An 18204-nucleotide genomic window follows, 5' to 3' on the forward strand; every position below is an offset into this window, starting at 1 on the left:
CATGCCAGTCTTTACAATTCCCCCTTCCCACTGGTCTCAAATGGTAATGAGCTATAATGGGGCTGGGTTTAATGAACAGGAGAGGAAGAAAGTTTTGGGGGATGAAGGAAGCAGGGAGGGTGTGTGACTTCTATCACATGGCTCATTTATCAGCACTGTGTGTCTGTAGAATACCAGACCTCCGTGAGTCATAGTTGTCACTCCCAAAACACCACAATAATTGCGTCTGGAAAGCGAGCCCAGTGAAGGTCAGGACTCATTTTTGCAGGGGACCTGAAGGTAAAACCAATTACAGCTGTGTTGATACATCAGTGCTTTGGTGTTTTCTTGCCTGACTAAAGGTCAAAATCAATCAAAAAAAAAAAAAAAGAAAAAAATTAAAACAATAGTTGGCTTGAAATCAATAAAATATGAATTTTAAATCTACAGAGCTGTCGTCTTAAAGCCTTCATTCAGGTGTGTCACAAAACACAGAGTCATGTGCTAGTGTCACAAACCTAATGTTAAATCCTTCTGCATCAATTGGTGTGTGTGCAAAGAGAAAGTGAAGCAGTTTTCACCTCCTTCACATGTTGCTGCCTTGTTTGGATCTTGATTTAAACACCACAGGCTCTGGGTTTGTCCTCTTTGTCAAATAGTCCCTGAACACCTCTACCTGTCTTGTCTTTGTGTTTGCAGAGTGCCGCACGATGAAGTCAGTAACCTATGGGAAGATGTCGGGCTCTCTCAACCGAGGCTCCCCCAGGACTATCATCCAATCACGCCGCAGCAAGTCCCCTGCATCTGGTAAGACCAAAAAGAAAAAAGAAAAAAGTTTCTTTCCTCCTCTTGTCCGCTCTTCGTTTTGTCCTCTTGTTGGTGTCATTTAGCACAACATCATTGTGAGTGTTGATGCATGACGATTTTGTGCAGCATCTCAGACCTGGGAGTTGTTTGTGTCCTAATACTTCCTCATCTGATTGCTTAGTATTTTCTAGCTCATTACTTAATCAGCGTCGCAGCACAGTATGAATAAACACTGCATTGAAATCAGAGTTCTGCGGAGTGTCTGGCACTGTGTGTGTGTGTGTGTGTGTGTGTGTGTGTGTGTGCACGCGCGCACGCAAATGTGAGCTGCGTCTAGTTGCATTCACAATATGAATTCAAATGAGAATGATTTCACAAGGGAGTAGAGAAAAATGCAAACAGGGATGAGAGAGGTAAAAAAAAAAAAAATGAGGAAGAAGAAGAAGAGGGGGAGTGAAGATGAGAGGGAAAGAAGAGGGAATGGGGCTGGTGACTCAATCCTGCAGCTCCCCACAAGCCGTTCTTCACCTGACATACTAATGAAATGTAATAAAATGATGAGAGCTTGCACCGGTACCTGCTTCATTGTTTGGTTGCCTGATAATGTGCCAGAAACTCCTTTTGAGGCAACAGCAAAACAAGATGTGCACAATAAAAAAAAAAAAAAGAAGGAAGCATAAATTCTAACAACTGAATGCAGCTATTCATTAGTGTACCAGTGTGTGTATGTGTGTGTGTGTGCCAAACATTCAGTCAGTCTTAAAGCCGGCGAGGACTCGGTGATTAGTTTAGAGCTTTAACAAATATCAGGTCATTCTTTTCCTGATTGCACAGCTTGAGCTTTGGCTGTGTGTAAAACGCCTAGTTATGCAACGGCGCACTTGACTTTTCTTCCTCACTGTAATTATTTTGTGATGTGAGTGCACGGAGACCTATTGGGTTGGGGATGATTCAGTGGGTGATGCAACACACAGAAACTACCCCCAAAAGAATTCGTTCCACCTGCTGCTTGAGCACATGCACACATGCATTTCTGTTTTTTTTTTTTTAAAGAATAGGGCAATTTTTTTTTTTCAAACTCTAATCAACTATGTAGCATTGCAGATTGAAAACCTACACTTGTTTTGCGTTGAGCTCTGGAGGATGAAGTGAGGAAGCGGTGAGAGAAACAGAAACAGCTGGAGTGAGAAGAGAAAGTTCTGGATGCTGATGGCTTGAAAACTTTGGGGAAAAGGTTATGAGAATGAGTCATACGCTATCTGATCTCACTGGCTGCTGCAGGTCTGAAATGAAGGTGTATTCTAATGTGTGTGTCTGACTGTGTGTGTGTGTGTGTGTGAGAGAGAGAAAGCAAGAGACGGAGGGAGGGGAGACTGACTCGTCTTGGTTGCCATGGAAACATAGCACAGCAGGAGCATGTAGCTACAGACACAATAGCTTGTGACGGCCAAATATGGCAGTGACTTCCTGCGAAATGGCCTGCAGTTGAGCTGACTGACACTCTGTCCTCGCCGGCACCCTGAGTCAGACCATCCTGGTGTTTTCACTTCTGAGAAATGTTTCCCTTCTGCTTCTGCTTCCGCTACTTAACATCATCAAATGTTCCCCGGACTGCTGTTGCGCACTGCACTGTTTACTCCGTAAAACATTGTTGGTTTGTAATGGAGGAGCTGAGAGTGGAGCGAAAACAGGAAATGAAATCTAACTGCGGATCTGCTGTTTGACCCAGGCTGACCTGACTGGTCTTTTTTTTTTTTTTTCGCTTTAAAAGCACACCATGCTCTCTTCCCTTGGGAAAAATGTACCCAATTATAAGAGTCAACAACAGCTGATACTGTGTGCTGTACTGCATGCCTTATAGAAGTGCCCCTTCTGTTATTGAAGTGTAAGTATGTCATCACAAGTAGGTCTTACCGGGATTCAATCTCACCATAGTGAAAATGAAAAGATAGAATGATTCACAAACTAATTTTGTTGATGTATCAAGGAGCAGAGCCCAACTCATACTTTAGGGGTCGATACCGAGTAAAAAATTCTAATATCAATATAGTGGCTGATATTGTTCATATACATATTGTTTAATAACTTACCATGAAGACAAGACTTGACTCCACACCACTGTCTGCTCAGCTCTGATGCGTACTCTGCTACATGTGCTGCAGACACTGCTGAGAGGTTTGTAAACAATAGAGTCAAAGCTGCTGTCTTGGACATACTTTGTGTTGGTACGATTTCAAAATTACCCCAAACATCTGCTTCCGTATTTTGCTCTATAAAAGAAGTTGGTGCTCCTCACATTTCCACTTGCTGTTCACTTACGATTCATTCAAAACTCACTGATATAAAACTTTGGATTGAGACTTCATGTTTGAGAAACAATAATAAATGTATTTTTGCCAGAACTAGTGTAGCTGTTGCTGCACAGTAACAGTTGAGACTATTGCTAAAATGAAAATAAACAATCCTTTTGATTAATTATTTATCAAGCAAAAATTACTGAACGCTGATGGTTTCATCTTCTCCAGAGTAAGGATTTGCTTTTTAATTCTGTTTTATGTCATTGTATATTGGATATGTTTTGGTTTTTTGACTGTTAGAGAGAAAACACGAAATTCAAAGATGACACTTCTGGATGTGAGAAATTTTAATTAGCATTTGTACTGTTTTCTGTGTGTTTATGAACTAACCATTTAATTAGGAAATCAAAATAATAATTAACAGATTAGGCAATTGTGAAAATAATTCTTAGTGGCAGCTCTAAACTACCATACAAATTGGCAAATTCTAAAAGAAGCAACAGCGTGGAATGACATCTAAGCAAAGTTAAAACCAGGAGAGACGTGATTCCAGCTCACATCAACAACACATTTCCTCAAAATGTGTACATTTTTGATTAAACAATATAACAAAGATGGTCACCTGCTGTTACTGAGTTCAGCCTCATGTTGTGACTCAGTCTATGGGCCAGTGATAATCAGGCATGTAGTCAAAAAAAAATCACTTCTGGATCAACTATTGGAGTCTTCAAAAAAAGGTTTGCAAGAAAAAGTCTTCAGTCTTCGGGGTGTGATGTGAATATTACTTATTTAATACAGAAACTGTACGAACAAACATGAGACTCCACTTGGCAGATTTTAACTGATGAAACATCTTTTTGCAAGTTCTTATATACTTTTAAAACTCTCCTCCTTTTCCTAAAAAACCACAACCCACTCTTTAAAAAAAACAAAAAACAACTACAATCAGGACTCCTCTGTCACCGTTAAGTTTGAATTTATTCATGTCTCGAGGTGTGTGCTCTAATTGTGGCAAGTTGTCAACTACCTCCTTAAAAATAAATAAATAAATAAATCACACCCAGGGTTTTTGCCTCTTCTCCCTCACGACTGCACCTGCGTTCTATACCACAACTGTTCTTCGTCACAAGACTCTCCCGGCACCATCCTTTAAACTTGCTGGGCCATCGTGACCTTGAACTCAAATTCACACAGGAATGCAGAGGGAGCTTGTGCTTCAAGCAAGCATTTGTTTCAGTTGCTGTATTCTGTGGGTTTTTTTCATTTGGTTGCAGTTTACACAGGATTGTTCACTGTATACATGATTTCAGTTTGGACATCATATTTTCCAGTTTTATCATTTGTTTGTACATGAGTCTGATTTAAACATCACAGCTTCCAGTTTTGTCATTTGCTTATTTCAAAACCCCGCAACACTGGAACGCACGAGGCAATTGTTATCAAGTGTGCTTGATGTTTTAGTCCTTTTGTGGTCTTTGGTTTTTGAGTGTGCAGCTTTCTGATATCAAATCAGACATTTTCACACGCCAATGGACAATGTGAGAAGTCTTCCAGCTAAACATTGTGTAAAATGGATATAAAAAGCATAAATTCAATAACTATACAAAGTAATGCATCTGAAATAATGCACTTTACTTCAAATTACTGCATCTTTTGATTGCAGTCCAAATTTGAGATCTGGAGATTGGAATTAAAAGTATAGACATCAGCCAAGACAGCTCTCTCCATTTCTAGATGTGTAGATACCAGCCCCAGTAGAGCTGTAATGTTCTCATCCATTCTGTCAGAGCACAGTAATGAACTCTTTAAACCTTGCTGCAGGTCTTTGGGTGTTGTGAAAGCAGTCTTGAAGTCCCATATTAATATTCCATTCAGCCAACACAGACGTGAAATAAGTCTTTATCGCATCTAATATGCTGGACCAAAGGAGCTGCACAGAACAGACGTGAAGCGAGAATTATCTCTGCAATAGTGAAAGGGAGAGAGACTGACAGAGCGAGAGCATGCAACACAACACGTGCGCTGTCAAACACCACCTGGTGTCCGTCCATGTGTCGGGCCGCTCCGAAATGTGTGTGTTTGCAGCTGAGACAGCCACTGTGGAGCAGAAGTGTGTGAGGGACAGACAGGGAGACAGTCGCACACTCATACAAACACAAATGATGCAATCAGAAGGTGTTACGCTGTAAAATTAAATGAGAACTTGTAATGTTTACCATATACAAATTATTCACTGCTGTTGCGGGGTTTGTTTTTTTTTTATTATGGCAGTGAATCAAAGTAGACTTCATGTGGATTTTTCACACAGATTACAAACGAAACAAGGAATATTTTAATGTCAAAGGAAAACAGACCTTTTAGAAGTTAACAATGACTTAACGGCAAGAAGGTTTTTGGCCTTTTTTTTGTGGAGTTTGTACGTTCTCACTGTGTCTGTGGAGGTTTTCTTAGTGAGAAACAGGCACGGTGAGGTCAGTTGGCAATTCTGAATTGGTCATAAGTGTGAGTATGCGGAGTTATCTGCATGCCTGTCAAGGTTGTACCCCGTTTCTCACCTTGTGTCGGCTGAAATACACTTCAGCACACAGTCTGACATTCTACAGGATCAGGCATGTACAGCTGATGGATGGATGGAAGGATGGATGGATGGATGGATGGATATTGAAATATTTGTTATCTGCTGTATCCCACCTAAATGCGGCACACCTAAATCATCACTGGTAGAGCCAGTTGGTTTATAAATGTCACATCATTTGCGTGGTGTGGATACGTCGTGTGTACAGTATGTGTGTGTCTGTGTGTGTTTTACTATACAGCTACATCATCAGCCTCCGAATCAATTTTTGACAATTAGAAGTTGAAAGACAAATTTGCCTTGTGTTCAGAATACAAATCATTTAAAAGCTGTCGAGGATTTTCACACCTCATCAGATTATTGTCCTCATCCATCTAACTCATGTAAATGGAACTAATTCTGAGCTAATTTTTCAAAACTGATATGACAGTTTGCCTGTGTTTAAAACAAAAATGTGAACTAGGATTTGCACATATTGTACTAACAAAGTTGGAGTTATGCAACCAAAAAAAATTTTGCAAAACATACAACATCCGACAGATGCAGCTTCGCGATAGTTCAGACAGGCTCGGAGTCAGACTGATCACGGGGTCCTATTCTGCCCTATCATGCACCTATTCAGCTTATTGGCGTGCCTTATAACCAGGAATATTCATTCATTCATTCTTGCTCTGTGCTTGCCACATCGCTGCCTCCTTGCTGCCTCCTCGCCGCTGCATCAGCTTGTATCATAACATTTTCCTCCTACTCCTAAACATGGTATACGTACATGGATGTTCATACTGTTCTGCAGTATGTTCAAATCACTTGACTCTGCCGGGGGATCTAGTGATCTAAGAGAATGTCTATGTTATGCTGCTCAGATTGTCCTGAGCATCACTTGAGCAGAGTCACCGCTAAAATCAAATGTACGTTACTGTTAATAAATGGTTAAATCTGACAAAGAGTCATGTCTGACAAAACAAAGGTTATTGCTCATAAAACAACTTACAAAACAATCAGTCATTTATTATGTTTGTTGCCAGTACCTCTTCACATTCTCTGTATCGCACTGTGACAAAGGTGTAAAACAAAAAAAAAAATCTGTGTAAACATTACGTTTATCATTATGAGGACTGAAACTGTCTGTCCGTCTGCTGTATCTTTTGTATTGCTTTATCAGACGAGCACGTTGTCTTGTCTGCTGCAAGAACATGAGCCTTCTGAGAAATATGCTGAATCAATTCAGAGTTCCGGTAATAACAAACAAGTTTTCTGTCTGCTTCCCGGCACCAGCAGAAAATGTCTCTCCTTCTTCATACTTATTGAAGAACATCAAAGCTTTGAGACTTATGTGTTTCATGTTTGTGAGGTGAATCATGCTGCAGCTAATGAATCATAATGAAGTCAAATAGTTTGGTATTAAACAGAAGCATCAACCTGAAGTAAATATGACACTAAAACACATAAAAATCAACTGAATAAATCTTACGTTACAAATTACATCTTCACTTTTTCTTTCACCCACTATCAGCGATTACAATAAAGGATTAAATTAAGTACAGTTTCAGCTACCTTGCAGTTTTGAGGTAAAACTGAATTGTTGTCATGTTTAAAGAAATGCCAGGTATTTCCTCTCATATTGAAGGTCTGCGTTGGCATCAGTCTCCGCTGTGTGTCTGTTTGTGTGGGCAGGTTGCTGCATCTCGGCCTGACATTGTCATCACTTGAGCTCCATTTTGAGATGATGTCACAACCCCAGCTGAGTGTCTATATACACACACACAGACCCAAAATAATGTGAGAAAACAATTTGCACTCATACATAGTTGTTCTCTCTCCCTGTCTCGCCATCTGTCTCTCTGATGCCTCGTGTTAGCTAAAATTAACAGAGATGTGCAGATGGTGTCGGCAAGCATCAGTCTGAAGCTTCAGGGTCTCACCTTTCTCTTTCTGTCATCACTAACTCTCTATGATTGGAGAGACTTTTGTGGGTGAAGCGTGTAAGCCAGCTGACCCACAAATATCTCCAGGATATCTCCAGAGGATCTGCCGCTGGCTGTGGCGCTCTGTGAACTGTGACCACATGATGTCTGCAGCCTTCACTGCTTTTTGTGCTCTGTAAAATCTGCTCATGAAGGGTACAAAATGTACTTTCTAGAAACTGACACGCAGAGAACCAACCAAACAAACAACAGAAACTGCAGGAAAAACAAATTAACAGCCAAGGCAGTATTGATATTTGCACTAAAGTCATAATGACCCAGGCAGCTTTGTGTTTATGAAAAACAATGCATTCACTGTTGCACTCTTGTGTAGTTTCAACTTGTAAAAATGTGCAATATTTGACTGTGTTTTCCTAATTACAGAGGATGCCAAAAGGCACAGTTCTGCTAAAATTACTGATTTTGTGTGTTAAAATCCCCACAAGACATCTTGGCGGCCCTCATGCGTGAACTTCCATATGCTACACATTCATATTTAGAACCATATGTGTTTTTATCAGTAGCCCATTAAAAGTGTGATGTATTTAGTTTTACAAGAAGTAAGAAGGAGAAGCTACTTTTTGTATTTTGTATTTTGCATTTTGTCGGTAATACTGAGTATATTCAATTGAAACTCCTGTGTACACAGTATTTAGGCTTTTCCTCAGTTGGAGCTTTTGTTTTTGGTCACAGCTAATGAATCCAGTGAAAAAATAGAATTGTGTTGTTGGTGTGTAGGTGCATTGTTTTGTCATGTGTTGCCAGTTTTTAGAGTTGTTCCTGACCTAAACATTTCAGCAAAATTTCACTTTAATGTTATTTTGAAAAATGATTTATACTTGAAAAGGCTGCAAGGTGGCTTGGTGCTTAGCACCGTTGCCGGTTCGCGTCCCGGTGAGGACACCCGGGATCTTTCTGCATGAAGTTTGCATGTTCTCCCTGTGCAGCGTGGGTTCTCTCCGGGTTCTCCGGCTTCCTCCCACTAGGTCCAAAAACATGTTGATGTTAACTGGTGATTCTAAACTATCCAGAGGTGTGAATGTGAGTGTGCTTGGTTGTCTGTCTCTAAGTGTAGCCCTGTGATAGACTGGTGACCTGTTCAGGGTGTCCCCTGCCTTCACCCTAAGTCAGCTGGGATAGACTCCAGGCCCCCCGCAACCCCAGTGAGGATTAAGCGGTGTATAGATAATGGATGGATGGATTTATACTTGAATATAACAGCTATTTAAGGGATCATCATACTTTTGCCCAAACATTCATGGTTTCCAGAAGATGAATATTTTTCTTCTACACCGTGAGGTTGACATTTGTGGGGTTGTACTATTTAGTTTGACTGTATCTAAAAGAGCCTCAGCGACCTGCTAACACGGCTGTAGACTCTTGTTTTCGACTTTGTTATTGAACACACTTAAATTGACTCAGGTGCTACTTCAGTTACATGTAAACATTTAAATAAACTGGAGATATTATAACTCATTTCACACTACGAGAAGCCTAGTATTAACTGCTTATGGTTTACGTACCATGCTCACTGGAACCATGTTTTTTTAAATTTCTGTCATGATACGTAACCAATAAATCAACCAACACATCACACAGCTGGAGACAGGTATATTCATTGCTAGCACGGTGTCCTTGTAAAGTTTTTTTTTTTTTTTTTTTTCAACCATAACACTTACTTACTTAACACAGGAGGTGTGAAAGAAGCTGAAACACACCGTCTTTTGTGGCTGCATTGCATGCTGGCCAAAGTGGTACCTTACTCCTCCTCAGCAGAGCTCCTCATGTGTGAATGTTGATCGGTGATGCCAGATGAATCGAGAAAGAAACCATTACATCACATTCATTTGGCAGATGCAAAACCGTTTGCATCCCATAGACATACACTGGGAGCCAGCTGGGGTTCAAGATTTTTTGCTTAGGTACCTTTGGACACGTGGACAGGAGTTATCTAACCACTTAACCTGTAATAAACCACCAAACTGGTGTGCAAATACCTCACCGTGATTTCAAATCTTCTAGCTCGGCCATGCAGTTATCTTCAGGAATAGGAAAATGATAGAAATGCAGAGCATGATGCTGCAATAGCCAAATGATTGAAATGAACAGCTCAGAAATAGCTTCTTTTTTCTTTTTTCCTTTTTTTTGTACACTTTTGAGGATGTTTAAAGAATGAACCATAGCCCAGGGACCTCACAGTCCATAATTCTGCAAGTGGGGCAAGAGGAGGTTAAGTTTAATTTGTTGCTTCCAGCTGTTTGTTGGAGTCTTTGCTCTAAGTTTATGAACTACCTGCAAATTTAAACAGCTGCAACATCTGTACGAATGTCTCCAAAACAAAGGAAATGCATGCACTTTTGTGAAACACAGTTGTAGCTTAATTAATTGCTTACAGTTATAAACTAGCCCTGACATGGAGACAGGATTGATCAGGATCAGCTGCAGTTGAGTCATTTGTTACACAGTTGACTTCCATTAAAGCTGGATATTATTTTAGTGAAAACGAAGTGCTATTTTGTTGTATAAAGTGTTTTTATTAGGTAGATTTTTTTGTTTAACAGGCAGATATCTGCAGTAGTGACACTACTTTGTGCACAGATGCATTATAGAACATGACCTCTCTAGTCAGTGAAGTAACGACCAAAGATGGGTTGCCAAGTAACAATGAAGTTAATAATCCTTCACCAAGGAAATGTAGGCATGGTAAAAAGCAACAAGAAATACAACAATACAATATTTATAATGAATATAAAGATATGATAAAGACTATATACACCTTTCACATGCACAGATGTGACATGATGAATTTACATACATATATATACGGTATGGCATGATGGATAATGTACCCAACTGAAACACCACTTTATAGCGTACGTTGATGTCGTTAGATAAATTTCCATCACACATAGGGGAATTTCTAGTGTCGAATGTCTTACCTGTGGGTGGCTTTTCCCCCCCTCCCCAAGTACACGAAAGCAATATCTTTTCTCCTGGGCTATTCTGAGCGGTGGTTGCCTAATAATCAAAATGCTTACTGTACCTGTATTTATCTTGGCACATCAGATAGTTAATAACATTAACAGTAGAAACTTAAACACAAAGCTTTGATGGTTAACATGTCCTTCTATAAGTATGCATAATGTTTAATTTAGTCAATTTTATTTTGAAATGTTTCAGGAACCCTGGTCAGCACCTTTTAACATCTTTGAGCTTTTACTTTGAAAGTGTAGTCCAGTATCAATCAGCCAATCACCTGTGATTTATTGATCATTTGCTATGAGAAGAGCAGAGGGAGGAGCAGATAGGCAGAATAAGGATTAGCCCCTCAAAGTTCCTAAACTGCAAGTTATATCGGAAAACATCTTTCACAGTGTGAAGCTTAATGTTATTTTGAACAAGCTGATATAGTTTCATGAACATATTGTGTATTATGCAGGTTTGGTGGCAGGCTAGAGAGACACTCCATTTCTGATTTTCACACAAATTTTCCATTCTTTAATGAGGGATTTTTAACACATGTTTTTGCGATTTTCATAAAAACATGTGACAACTCGTTTAAAAAGACATAGCACACCATTCCTGATGGAGCCATCATTTTGATATCTAATTCATATGGGTTTTCTCAAAATTGCGGGATAAGTGAGATGCCAAAAATCAAGTCGAAAGAATCTATAATAAGATTAAACTGTGCATGTGGAATAGCAATAGGTGGCTTCAGTGCTGAAGCATTGGCACACTTAGTGATTTCTTAACTTTCATACTAACACAGTTTTATATGTTTCCTGAAATTCAGTTATGATTTAATTTTTGTGTGCCACCCCAAGAGTTTCCCATTTGGCCACCCCGATGAACAATGTCTGGAGGCGCCCCTGTTCAGAATCCATACAGGACAAACTGCCTCCAGATCGTTCCAATCTCTCCGCTCAATCTGTCCCTTTTTCAAGTTTCGCTCCCAGCTCAAATCTCTCTTTGTGTATTTTTTATTTTTATTTTTTAAATTTGGGCATAGAAATCAATATCCGAATTGTACATGTATTTTTTTTCTGCTTCCAGCCTTCTGTCTCTTTCTCTCTCTCTCTCTCTCTCTCTCTCTCTCTCTCTCTCTCTCTCTCTGTGTATCTCTGTTCCCGGTGCGCGTCAGAGTTTGCGCAAGCAGCCTCTCCGCCTCTCCGTGTAGTACAGCGCTGCTCCGTCTCTCATTCACCACAGTTTACTATCACACTCGGACGGAGCGCGTACAAAGGTGCTGTTCTTCCTCCTCCTCCTCTTCTTCTTCTTCTTCTTCTTCTCTTTTCCCCCCTGCTTCGGATTATCACTGTGTTTTTCCATCATGCTGGAAGTGGAAGGTAGGAACCCCCACCAAAAAAACGCTTTTAAACTTTTATTCATTCCTCCTCGGATCGTCCTATATGCGGGTTGCTTGCGATTCGCCGGTCAACCACGGATGTGACTTTGACTTGTGTCATTATTTTTGCGATAAGAAAACCAGTGACAGATGTCTTTAAATGTTAATGCTTTCCGTTGTGTAACTGGGAGGAGTGTCTGTCTGTGTGCGTAACGCTGATGCTGATTTTCATCAATGAATATGTCCAGGAATGGCTTAAACAATAACACTTTCTTTGTGTTTTTTTTTTCATGAGAAATTAAAAAAAATGAAACAAAAAACGCGTGTGATAGTATAGCAGCCGGTGCTATGTCAGTCTTTTGGGTTGCTTTTTTTTTCATTTGTCTTGAATAATTCAGAAAGTTCTTTGATCTCGGCAGGGAGCAAAGATTTCACTTATCTGCTGCACCAACAAGGATAGACTCTGAAAAATGTAATTAGATGGACTCTACAAAAATGTTTAATATCGCTTACATGCAGTAGACTAATGCAAAAACTGGCTCACAATAACATAAATAAAAGAAAAGGGCTGGAAATTGCAAGAAAATAATGAATCTGTGGTTGTTTTTCTGAATTCCACCCTGGATGTTTTTAATTAGATTTGTATTCCGAAGGAAAACTTGACATAAACCTCCAGTCGGACTCGCTGTTGTTGAATCTCTCTTGAGGAATAAACAGTTGTTACCATTTTTGTATTCTCAAAGCAGTGTCTTGTTGCCAAGAAACAATAACTCCTGTCTTCACTGAGATGAAAGATGGGCTCATGTTTTGCTGCAACTTAATGATGCCATTAGGGCTTTTTTGAGTCTTTTTTTTTCTTTTCTTTCTTTTTTTTTCCTGACCACACACAGGATTTGAATGCAGTGTGGATTTATCTAATGTTCTTGTATAATGAGAGGATGCCATTGGGTTTTTGTGCTGTGCTGTGCTGCAGTGGGGAAAAAAGTAGACCGAACCGGGGTCACAAGTACACTTGAATAAAGGATGTGGCTGAAAATGAGGACAGCCCGGTGTTGTATATTGACTTCTAGCCATGCACTTGGTACCTACAATGTTATGTAATCCTGTCTGTAAAAGCTCCAGTAGAAGTGGCTCATTTCAGGAATAATTAACGCAGCAGGTTTTGTATTTTGGCTGAAGTAGAAAGGAAAAAAAAGAAAAAGAGTGGTGTGGATTTCACTGCTCTTTTTTCTTCCTCCCTCGCTCCCCCTCTTGTCCTCCTCCTCCTCCTCCTCCTCCTCTTCTGCCTCATTCATGTGAATGGATGGATGCTGAGGGTGGAAGTGTGGGCTGCTGCTAGACACCAATATAACTGTTCCAGAAAACATGCCTTCACATTTAAAGCATCGTCTATTTCAATATTTCTCCACCGGTCCGTCCCCTTCTCATCCACCCTGCTCTATTTTCTCTTTTGTGTTCTCCCTCCAGTAAATGGGACGCCGGCCAGTCAGCTGTCCACTCCTCATTCGGGAAAATCTCCCAGCCCCTCCCCAACCAGCCCGGGCAGCCTCAGCCGACGCCGGGTAAGACAACAATGCACATCCACACACACACACACAAACAAACAGGCACACACAAACAATTTCCCCGGTAGCATTCAGTGACACCAAATCAGTAAATCTATAACACATTCCTTCTATGTTCTCAGGAAAAGGACAAAGCCGTGACTGAGCTTAGACCGACTACATCTTAGAGTCGCTAGAATACGAAGAAACCACAACATCCCGACATCTTTAGTATGTCAGAAGGGGTGGGGCGTTGACCTTTGACCTCACCTAGTGCTGCTCTGGAGTTTTAAAGAATGACAGGCCCATGATAGGATCCGTGTTAAAAGTTTCCAATCCCTCCACTTTTGATGATACTTTGTGATATTTCCACCAATGCTAACCCATAGCTTTTTGTTCCTCATGGAGAACTCTATCTGCCTTTGCTAGCTCAACAATGAACGATGCTATCATTGACTTATAGAGATCACCTGACGTGTCAGTCGGTAATTTGTGCAATATCCCATCTAAAGTTGAGACTGACTGACTGAAATCTGTTTTTATTTTGCAAAAATTGGTTTGCATCCTTTTTTAGCCACTAAGCGATGCGTTGCATTGCATTTTAGTGTCTTTTAGCAACATATATTTTTTAAAAGCAGTTAATTCCAACTGCTGACGTAGAATTAATTTTTTTAATACTAAGATAAGTCATTTTGTACGTGTCCTCTTGTTAATGATTTAGAGACACATTTTATACTAGTTCATTTGATTATTTTAGATATTTTTCTTTTTTGTCAGGTATTCTGTCATTGGCCTGCATTCAAAAAAAACAATCCCTGTTAAACCACCAAAACTAAGAATCAGAATCTGTTTTCTGTAGCTAACGGGGATCTGAGATGCAACCACACTATGTACACTGTACAGCTCGTTCTTAATGTAGACAAAGTACTACTGTGTAGAGCAGAAGCATGCAACTCAAATGGAAAATCCTTGAATTCCACATTCCACATCCTCACGTGCAAGGCTGTTGTGTGTCTGTGCAAGTATGTGTGCGTTCAAGATCAAAGTATTTGTTAATCCAGTCCTTGGACAGTGATGATGGTGAGCTTTTAATATCAGCTTGCATCCTAATCAGACTCCCGGTTTCTCACAGCAGCACTATAATTTGTTGGAGCTCTAAGCCTGCTGCTGATTTAGCTCCTTCTCCCTCGTAAACAAACACTCACAAACTCAGTTTATGTCAACCTCATACATTCGCACACAGACATAAGTGAACCCGCCATGTGTTTATATGGGCTCTCCATTTGCACGTCTCATGTTTTTTCCCAAACACAGTGACTGAATCTGCGCTGCATGATTGTACCACTTTTCTGCCTGACAGCAGAGGTGCAGCTATGATTTATTTTGTAATTATATAGCTATTTATTATTTGTGCAGGCACAAGGCTTTTTTTTTTTTAAGGGAAGAAAGGCAAGAATGGGGTTGGAGTCAATACCTTTTAGTAGGACACAAAGAAAATTGAACGGTTTGTGAATCATTTCTGTACATAAACGAGTGTGTATGGCTGTGTGTACGAGTGAAATCAGCACAGCAGAAAGTAGTCATTTGTTGGGCTTACTGGATTCAGTCTTGTGCTACATTTGATGAGGCAGGAAGAATTAATGGATGGTGGAGAGTCGCGCCCGTAGGCTTCTGAATCCATCAGCGATATGGTTATATTGATGTGGTATGAAGGTCAGCCAGAGCAACAGGAACACATCAGATTTGGGTTGTAGCTGCTGAGAACAGAACAAGGTGAAACAGAGCCTCAACATTCATGCCTATAATGGAACTGGGTCACCATAGATTACAGTGTTGCGAGGAAACGGGTTGGCATGTGCGCGCATTTATAAACTCTCTCTTTCTTCCCGTCTGCTTCCCTCTGAATGAATAAACTCAGGGCAGCAAATGCAGACAATTACAGTGCTCGGTTTCTGCTGTCTCTGTTTCTTTCTTCTCAGATAATTTCCACAGATTCAGAGGAGAGATTCTGGGAGAGAAAAGTCAGGGGTAGAGAGGTGAAGGAGGACTAACCAGATGTGATGAGAAAATTGGGGAAAAAAAAAAAAAAGCCCCCTTCCTCTCCAAATTCAACCGCACTACCTGTCTTTATTGCCGCCGTCCACTTTTCTCATCAAACATTTAGCTTTTGTAGAGCCTCACCGGAACAGCAGTTAAATTCAAGTCTTACACAACACGAGTTGAGTGTGTGTTACTCAAAGAGAGATTATTCCAGGCTTTGTACTCGCTGACACTATATCGTCAGCCTGCAATGGCTTTGACTGGAAGGAAAGGGGAGGAAGCCTCACAGCCCATTATCTCTGCTCTCCACCCTGCAGCTTCACACTCCTCAGCCATATTACGTTGTAATTCTCTCTTCCACTTCTTACTTTTTTCTATCCGCCCTGTTAGCGATTCCCTCCCTGTCCCTTCCCATCCCTGACAGTTTCTAATTTCTCTTTCACTCCATCTCCCAGCCATTCTCACTTTCCCCCCAACACCCACACCCCTCTCTCTCTCTCTCTCTCGCTTCCCCCCATATGAAAGAGTATTAACTTCACAGGGAGAAATCATACTCCATCATTTCCCTTGTAGATGATTTCTAAGCTTCTTTGAGAAGCCCAAGATACTATTTGCACATTTTCTGTCCTTTTCGTCACCTCCGCGTAAACTCGCATGAATAATCATGAGCGTAGAATGCACACGCACACACAAATCCTTTCATTGTTGGGCGTGTGAATACCTTTCTCATCACTAAAAAGCTCTACAGCTCTAATCAAACTGTGGCTCAAAAGTGATCTTTGTCCTTGAATCTGAATTTTAACATCAGGGAATATAATATCGTCCGCTGATAATAGCTAAAATCTTTTTTGAAATTTCAGATGATTAAACATTAAAGCTACCTAAAAAAATGAGCTCTTAAATAAAGGTTACAAAAAAACAAAAAAGTCCATTTCCCGAGCAGCCACAGTCTCAGTGACCTACTACGAGTGTTGCATTTAAACAGTTCACCTCGCTGGACCCTGCATTTAAACACTTAGAGGCACTTTGCTGCCTGAAGTAGGTTTCTTGCACGGCTCAGACCATTACAGCCTATTTCCCCGAGCAAAATGTGCGGGCACAGTGATGCACTGTGGCTTTTTCCCTTTCCTTTTTAACGCGTACATAGCTGTAGGCACACAGACATGCACACGTTTTAAAGAAATGGCGCACAGAATCACTTACACTGTCATGCGTAGTTAAGAAAAAAACATACACGAAAACGGCATTTGTGCGCCGTCAGGAGACTGCAGCTCGATGCACACTTGCACATGTCGTGTGTTTTATACATTCGGTGCACGCTATGACCCATTTTTATGAATTATCAAAGGAAGCATGAAAGAGTGGTCTACATTCACAAAGTCATCCATCCCTCCCTTCTTCCCCTTTGCACTTCTTATAATCCTTTTAAGGCCACTTGCCTCACTGAGAGCACCCTAGATTACCATATCCAGCTTGCTTTTATATGTCATATTAAACCCATAGACGTCCACGCAGGCCCACACCCTCAACTGTCTTTTCCGTCAGCATCAGCTCTGGAGCACGTACAGATGAATCGAGTGAGCCGGCGAGGTCACAGCTCCCTGCCGTCTGTTGGCTTGGTTAGGTGTGAAAAAAAACATAAACAGGGGAATAAATCATTTACAAAAAAAAAAATAAAAAAGACAATACATGGAGAGTAGCAGCTGACAGATTGAAGGCGAGACAGAAGGTCTGTGTCGCAGCACAGTCAGGTAGCTGTTTGTGTGAGTGTATGAGAGGAAGAAAGTGCTAATTGTATCCGTAGTATGTCACCTACATCCTCCTCTCACCGTTTAGTCATTCATGTCCATGATCCATTGAATTGCATGCTCCGTCTCTCATTCATTTCGTCCATATTTTTGTGTTGGGTGATTCATTATTAAATTATTTGTGTATGTGTGTGAGTGAGTGTGTGCGAGAGAGAGAGAGAGAGAGAGCGCCAACCGAAGAAGAAAGTGTGCATTACAAATGTCTAATTGTTGTCTTATTCATCCACGTGAGTGTACTGTTACTAAAGATTGTGCTTGTTTTTTTCGGCTGTAATATATTTTGTAATTTCATGTCGTGTTGATGTCATTAGATGGTTTGTCCAATTTTGTTTCTATGACTGCCAAAAAGGCTGGCTGCACCACATGAGGAAACTGTGGAAGATGCAATTGCTTCAATTTTCAAGTTTCTTTTTTTTTTTTTTTGGGCCATTTTATTCCTCAAAATGATTTCGCAAAGATCTGCTTATATTCATATCGTTAATGCATCTAAAAAGCACGCATTTTGCAGAGGGCTTCCATTCACACGCATAAAAATCTCAGCACGCAGTCCATCTTCTACATGTCGTGATTTTTGTCATGTAATGCTGCCAGCTCTTTCCCGGCTCATTTGTTTCTGTTTGTGTTTTCTTTTGCTCAATGTATTCATTTCCATTTGTTGAAAGTCACCATTAAATTCATTGTCATTTCATTTTTCATTTTGCATTCTTTATTCGCCTCATTTTCACTCAGTGCTGTTGATTAACAGCTGTTCCTCATGTTACAGCATTATTATGATAATTAAGAGGGTGACTATTGTCTTCACATGCACGTTTACCAGCGGTTCTCCTTCATTACACTTGTGC

At 40.5% G+C, this 18204-nt stretch overlaps 1 protein-coding gene across 2 annotated transcripts in view; it reads left to right on the forward strand.

Annotated features, from left to right (window-relative positions):
• Positions 1-18204, forward strand: part of dclk1a (doublecortin-like kinase 1a) — a 62804-nt gene that overhangs the window by 33283 nt on the left and 11317 nt on the right. The window contains exons 4-6 of one of the 2 annotated variants that reach the window (XM_008277371.1): positions 679-786; positions 1114-1122; positions 13438-13532. In XM_008277371.1, coding sequence (XP_008275593.1) covers positions 679-786; positions 1114-1122; positions 13438-13532 — 212 coding nt within the window. The remainder of the gene's footprint in view (positions 1-678; positions 787-1113; positions 1123-13437; positions 13533-18204) is intronic. The other variant, XM_008277370.1, reaches the window with a different exon arrangement.

Source organism: Stegastes partitus, unplaced genomic scaffold (assembly GCF_000690725.1).
Source record: "Stegastes partitus isolate 25-593 unplaced genomic scaffold, Stegastes_partitus-1.0.2 Scaffold96, whole genome shotgun sequence".
NCBI lineage: Eukaryota > Metazoa > Chordata > Actinopteri > Pomacentridae > Stegastes > Stegastes partitus.